This window comes from Gadus morhua, chromosome 1, assembly GCF_902167405.1.
Source record: "Gadus morhua chromosome 1, gadMor3.0, whole genome shotgun sequence".
Classification (NCBI taxonomy): domain Eukaryota; kingdom Metazoa; phylum Chordata; class Actinopteri; order Gadiformes; family Gadidae; genus Gadus; species Gadus morhua.
The window spans coordinates 25,194,922-25,202,421 of record NC_044048.1 but is presented as its reverse complement, the minus strand read 5'-3'; the positions used below and the strand labels follow the sequence as shown (position 1 = coordinate 25,202,421).

Below are 7,500 nucleotides of genomic sequence, written 5' to 3'. Positions count from 1 at the left end.
ATGAAACACATGAACACACATGAACACACATGAACACACATGAACACACATGAAAACACATGAAAACACATGAAACACATGAAACACATGAACACACATGAAACACATGAAAACACATGAAAACACATGGAAACACATGGAAACACATGAAAACACATGAAAACACATGAAACACATGGAAACACATGGAAACACATGAAACACACATGAAACACACAGGAAACACATGAAGCACATGAAAACACATGGAAACACATGAAACACCTGGAAACACATGGAAACACATGCAAACACATGAAACACATGAAGCACATGAAGCACATGAAAACACATGAAAACACATGAAAACACAAAGTGCCAGACAGACCACCGGACCACCGGTTCAACAACTATTGGACGAGACCCCCACAATGAGGCTGGACACAATAAAAAGTTGAATTTGACATGACTTGACCGATTGATTTGACCATTTGTTTGTTGAGTTACTGATTGTTCGTGATACTGTATCGACAAACAATATGCACAGACCAAAGTCCTCTCGTCTTTCGACATGAATGTAACGACCATGTAAGGAGAAGGTCAAAATATCGGGCGGCGCCTTGACCAAAACTGCCTCCCAGGTCACAGCATAGACCCCTACTCTATGGCCCTTTAACAGACCCTTTTATCCAGAATGGATCACAATGACATCTTCATGACAAGGCAGAAGAGGCCCTGTGGACATTTGGGTTCGAAGCCAGAACATTGTCGAGTTGGGAGTCAAACCCTCTAACCGCCACTAGACTAACCCGGCCCTCAGACGGAGAGACGGCACAATCCAATGAGGACCAAAGTGGGTCGGAGCTGAAGCTGTCTCTGTCCTCGACACTGACCACGTTAACCCTATAGGTGTTATTGTGAGTGCATACAGTGGATTGCTATTATTGATGTGGAATAATCCGGGCCGCACCTTCATGACCAGAGAGACCCCAGAGATAGGAAAGGCAGGAAGGTCACACCGTCTGCTAACTAGCCGCAAAGCCCGAGAAATAGCATTGCGGCTAATAGGCTTAGAGTCATATGTGGGGCAGCGTGGGGGGGGGGAGGGGGGGGGCTGGGGGATGTGTCAGCAGTAGACCTTATATCCCCCCCACCCCCTGGGGTAAATCCAGGCTTTAGCTTTCCTAAAGCACAGCATGCTAGCACGGCTAAATATAACGAAGTTGACCTTATTTTTAAGGGCTACGCTAACGTTGTGTGACGTAGTTGTGGTGGGGGGGGGGGGATTTGGGCCGGCGGGGTCAATAGGGTCCTCAATGTGGACATCAGCTGTCACCGGATTGATGATACGTAATGTATCTCTAGAGATGTCTATAGTATACTGTCGACTATATTATCAAATGTCTATAGTGTATTATGCTGATGTTGATATTTCACAATGTATTTGCGTAGTATGTTTAATAAGTTGGCTGTTTAAATGCTAGGAATAATCAGCACGGAGGTGAGTGAGTTTCAGTTAATGACAAACAACCAGTGCCACAGTCTCCCAATAATGAAGTGCTGGTGCCGAAGGAAAGTGTAGCAATCAGTTTTAATCTCAAATATACTGAGAAAGATGTCAAAAGATTAACAGAAATTTGCACAGAAGGCTTTTCTCAGATTAGAATATTGTTTTGCTTTACTTCGGATCGGAACAGCATGAGCCAAGAGATTGGAAGGTTTTGGATCAATACAGGGCCATATTCAAAATCAAACGTGAATATCAGTATGGTCTCATGAGGCTTAGGTTTTATGCCGCACTTGACAATGTCATTTTCCAAGAAATCTGTCTTGATGACCTTCCTCACGCTTTTCCCCATCCTGGCATTCTTAGTATCAGTTGAGGTCAAACCAGTTTTAGATATCGTGTACAATCCACGACGTAACACCAACTGACTCCAGAGCGGTTTTTGTAAACAGGCACAGAGAGTTCCCCGTCCCATCCCCCCGTGTGAAGCGCTGCCTACCAAAGGGAGGCTGGATCGGGATGGAGCCACTGCTGAGGTACGGCTCACACAGTCTGGTCAGATGGGAGTGCCACGTGGTCGCGACCTACAACCACAACAGAAAACACAATTTCAGCAATTAATTTAAAAAAAACACAGAGAATGATAGAGAGAGAGAGAGAGAGAGAGAGAGAGAGAGAGAGAGAGAGAGAGAGAGAGAGACAGAGAGAGACAGAGAGAGAGAGAGAGAGAGAGAGAGAGAGAGAGAGAGAGAGAGAGAGAGACAGACAGACAGACAGACAGACAGACAGACAGACAGACAGACAGACAGACAGATAGATCGATCGATAGATCGATAGGAAGATGGATGGATTGTCTGATGAACACACTACTTCATTGTCATCGTCTAAACAAATAAAAAATATCAACCTTCTCTAGCGGCCATCTAGGTTTTAAATGCCAGCTATGTTATTATCTGTTCAATCGAAAATTCTTATTGAGCTAGCTGCCATCTTGGAACTGAGGGCTGAATTCCTGATTCATTTCCAAGATGGCCACTAGGTGAATAAGACCTATGTATCCCCTCACCTGGGAGTACAGGGACCGAGCGACCTGCTTCTTCTCCTGCCTCCTGAACACCTCGGCCATGAGGAAGTACCCGCCGCAGGGCACCGTGCTGTCCAGGCCAAACTCCTCAGTGGCGTGGTACACCTGGTAACCATGACGATGGGTTAGTACACACTATCATACACCAGGTAACCATATAACAATATAGCGATAAAGCTCTGCATTAAAGTTAGCGATAAAGCTATGCTAACAGCATGCAAGAGAGTGGAAAAGCATGTAAAAGAGCAGTATAGCGGCTAAACTATGCTAACAGCATGTAAAAGAGCAGTATAGCGGCGAAGCTCTGCTAACAGCATGTAAAAGAGAGGAACAGCGGCTAAGCTCTGCTAACAGCATGTGAAAGAGAGGAACAGCGGCTAAGCTCTGCTAACAGCATGTGAAAGAGAGGAACAGCGGCTAAGCTCTGCTAACAGCATGTAAAAGAGAGGAACAGTGGATAAGCTATGCTAACAGCATGTAAATGAGTGACACAGCGGTACAACTCTGATTACACAGCATGCACGAGTGGGAACAGCAGCTAAGCTATTCTAACAGCATGCAAGAGAGCACTATGGCGGTAAAGCTCTGCAGTAAAGTTAGCACTAAAGCTCTGCTAACAGCATGTAAGACAGCGGTGTAGCGGCTAAGCTATGCTAACAGCATGTAAAAGAGCGGTATAGCGGTACAACTATGCTAACAACATGTAAGAGATCATCTTCTGAATGCAGGAAGGTTGAACGCATATGGCGTAAAACAAAATTCATATTCACCATGATATCTATAAAGAAGGCCTCTGTGCCTACAATTTAGACTTAAAAAGTGCTGGAGAAACATTTTTCTCCAATGTCATTAAAACCAATACTAATAATGCAAAAACCCTATTTGCAACTGTTGACAGACTGACCAACCCCCCAAAACAAATTCCACCTGATCTCCATTCCACGCAGAAATGCAATGAGTTTGCAGCTTTTTATACAGATAAAAATGAAGGCATCAGACGTGCCATCAATATCTCCACTTCAAACAAAAATGTTGGACTACCACCCTGTTCAGGCAAAAGTAGCGTGGCAAGGATGGCATGCTATAAATGCATGCTAAAGCCATCCAACTGTTGCCTTGATACTTTACCTACTAACCTCTTTAAGAATGTTTTTGACTGCCTAGCAATAGGCATATTGTAGATAGTTAACAACTCCCTCCAGTCAGGCCATTTCCCAAAAGGCTTGAAAACTGCAGTTAATAAACCCCTTTTACAAAAGCGGAGCCTAGATGCCTCTATTATTACAGACCAATATCAAATCTACCCTTCATAAATAAAATCATTGAGAAAGTTGTCCTCCAGTAACTTAATCACTTCCTGGCATCAACTGATTGCTATGACAGCTTCAAATCAGGATTTCGACCCCTGCACAGCACGGAGACCGCCCTTAATGTTGTAAACGACATCCGCCTTAGCACAGACTCTGGCAAAACTTCCATACTAATGATACTCGTGCTGCATTCAACACTGTAGACCATGCAATACTTTTGGTCAGGTTAGAAAACTGGGTGTGGCTTTTAGGCACAGTCTTAAATCGGTTCAGGTCCTACCTACAAAATAGAAACCACTTTGTTTCCATTAGCGATTTTGTATCAGAATCAACCAACAGGACATGTGGAGTCCCACAAGGTTCGATCTTAGGACCCTCTTTATTCAACCTTATTGGATACATGTCAACATGCTCCCACTAGGGCAAATCATGCAAAATAACAATATTGACCATCATTGCTATGCTGATGACACGCAATTCTATTTATCTATTGGCCCATAGATCTGCTGTGCCAGTGCATTGAGCAAGTGAAAGACTGGATGTGCCGAAGTTTCCTTCAACTAAATGAGGACAAAACAGAGATAATTGTATTTGGTGTTAAAACGGAAAGGCTTAAAGTAACCCAACACCTTCACTCTCTGTCCCTGAAAACCTCAATCAAAGCCAGAAATCTAGGGGTTATGATGGATTCAGATTTACATTTCGACAGTCACATCAAATCAGTTACAAAATCTGCATATTATCACCTTAAAAATGTAGCAACACTTAGAGGGCTCATGTCCACTGAAGACTTACAAAAACTTGTACATGCCTTTATCACTCATAAGCTTGATTACTGCAATGGTCTCCTTACAGGTCTCCCAAAACAAACTCTAAGGAAGCTTCAGCTTGTTCAGAATGCTGCTGCTAGAGTTCTAACAAAGACCAAAACATTTGAACATATTACACCAATTCTTAAAACGTTACATTGGCTTCCTGTAGTTCAGAGAATTGATTTTAAAATCATGTTGCTAACCTATAAATCCCTAAATGGTTTAGGCCCTAAATATCGAACTGATATGCTTCCACTACTTCCACGCTTTCTAGACCAATAAGATCTTCTGAGACCAATCTGTTAATTATCCCCAGAGTAAACACGAAACATGGGAAAGCAGGATATAGTTACTATGCAACATATAGCTGGAATAAACTTCCTGAGGATTTAAGACTTGCCCTGCTCTGAGCACCTTTAAAACAAGACTGAAGACCTTTATGTTTGCTTTAGCTTTCTGCTAAATCTTAAATTCATTGCACTTTCTAAAAAGCTTTTTTAACTTTGCCTTTATTTTCTATTTTATTACTAAAATGCCTTTTTAACTTTCCCTTTATTTTCTATTTTACCAGAAAGATACATGATCTGATACTAGAGAGAAAGGATAAGGGTTTGAGACCCAAGTTCTGTCTGGGTTAGAGTCCTAGAATCTGGGTTGGAGTCCCAGAGAAAGGACCAAGTTCCTTTAGGTCGGGTTGGAGTCTCAGAGAAAGGCCTGAGTTCTGTCTGGATTAGAGTCCCGACGTCTGTCTGGGTTGGAGTCCCAGAATAAGGCCTTTGGTTCGTGGTTAGAGTCCCGAAGTGTGTCTGGGTTAGAGTCCTAGAATCTGGGTTAGAGTCCTAGAATAGAATTAGAGTCCTAGAATAGAAATTGCCTAGAATCCGGGTTGGAGTCCCAGAGAAAGGACCAAGTTCCTTTAGGTCGGGGTGGAGTCCCGACGTGGGTACCAGAGAGACTGTTGATCTGATCTTAAATACATTGCACTTTCTATTTTACTAATTTCTCTGCATATGTTTTCTTTTACTTATCTATTATTTTATTTTATTGTATGACAATGTTTATATGTGAAGCACATTGAGTCTGCCTTGTGTATGAAAAGTGCTATATAAATAAAGTTGCCTTGCCTTGCCTAAAGCTATGCTAACAGCATGTAAAAGAGCGGAACAGCGGCTAAGCTATGCTAGCAGGATGTAAGGGAGCAGTAGAGCGCTAAGCTATTCAAGCAGTGTGGATCGGCCAGCTCTACGGACGTCGGTGGCGAGGTGGAAGAGGGCGGACTCCAGGTCCCCGGTGGAGGTGTGGAGGCACCCCAGGGTGCGGTGCAGCTGGTGGAGGAGCACCCGCTCACAGCCCGGGTTCTGCAGCATGCTCCACTCCGCGTCGGACAGGTAGACCCTGGCCCGGCCCAGCCTGCCCAGGCCTTAACGCACACAAACAGAAACACACACGGAAACAGGTGTAGAAACACAGATACACACACCCATAGAAACACATATAGAAACACAGATACACACATACACACACATAGAAACACATATAGAAACATAGATACACACATACACACACATAGAAACACATATAAAAACACAGATACACACGAACAAACGTAGAAACCCATATAAGAAGAACACAGATACACACACCCACACACGCACACACACACGCACAGATACACACAGATACAAGCGCACACACACACACAGATACACACGCATAGAAACACAGATAAACACACACACACACACACACACACACACACACAAACACACACACACACACACACACACACACACACACACACACACACACACACACACACACACACACACACACACACACAGATACACACGCATAGAAACACAGATAAACACACACACACACACACACAGATACACACGCATAGAAACACAGATAAACACACACACACACACACACACACACACACACACACACAAATAGACCCCACCGACCCAGTCCCCCCAGCTCACCCATGTAGGCCCGGCCCAGCATCAGGTAGAGGGGCACCAGCGGTATGGCCCCGGAGCCATACAGCTCCAGGCCGCAGGCCAGGGCGAGCTGCAGGGCGGGCAGGGCCTCCTGGTGTCTCCCCTCCCCCAGCTTACCCCGGGCCACCTCCCGGCACACCCCCAGCAGCTCCTCCTAGGGGGGGAGAGACCACAGAACCAACTAGCTGACCCACGGCGTCTGTCAGCTGTGCCACGGCCTGCTACAGTCTAAAGGCTCAGTTATGGTTCAACGTCGACGCAACGCAATGACCACGCAGACGCTTCGACGCAGACGCTTCGACGCAGACGCCCGATGCAGACGCTTCGACGCAGACGCTTTGACGCAATTTCTGGGCTCACGTCAGGCCCCTGCGGTGGACGTAAGGGGGAACGTCGACGTTGAACCATAACTAAGCCTCAACCCCCGTAGAGCATGCATCATGTGTCTGCTTTCAAAGCACGTTTTGAAAGTCAAGCCCGGTGATGCAAAAGATCAGCACATGACCAATGTGCAAAGCTGTCAATGCACGGAGCAGGCCACAGGACATCACCTGACATTATGTAACATCAACCAACACGAGACGATGAGATCACTTCAATAACCTGTTCAAGCTGTTTCAGTGTTTGGTTTCTCTAAATAGGTATTTTATACAGTATAATTGTGTTTAAGGAGGCTTCAGTCAGACACACTACACATCATGGGGTTGCTATGAATTTAATAAAGTTCAATTTCCTGGAGTGAGATGAGTGTCTGTAGAGGTACGCGTGTTGAAGGGGTTTTATGTGTTGCAGACGGCTGAAG

General features: G+C 44.8%; 1 protein-coding gene across 1 annotated transcript in view; it reads right to left on the bottom strand.

The window, feature by feature from the left end:
* zmynd12 (zinc finger, MYND-type containing 12) overlaps nt 1-7,500 on the bottom strand; it is a 13,488-nt gene that overhangs the window by 2,045 nt on the left and 3,943 nt on the right. The window contains exons 3-6 of the mRNA XM_030355260.1: nt 6,681-6,852; nt 5,943-6,112; nt 2,553-2,675; nt 1,986-2,070 (exon numbers count right to left, since the gene is read on the bottom strand). Of these exons, the coding sequence (XP_030211120.1) occupies nt 1,986-2,070; nt 2,553-2,675; nt 5,943-6,112; nt 6,681-6,852 (550 nt within the window). The remainder of the gene's footprint in view (nt 1-1,985; nt 2,071-2,552; nt 2,676-5,942; nt 6,113-6,680; nt 6,853-7,500) is intronic.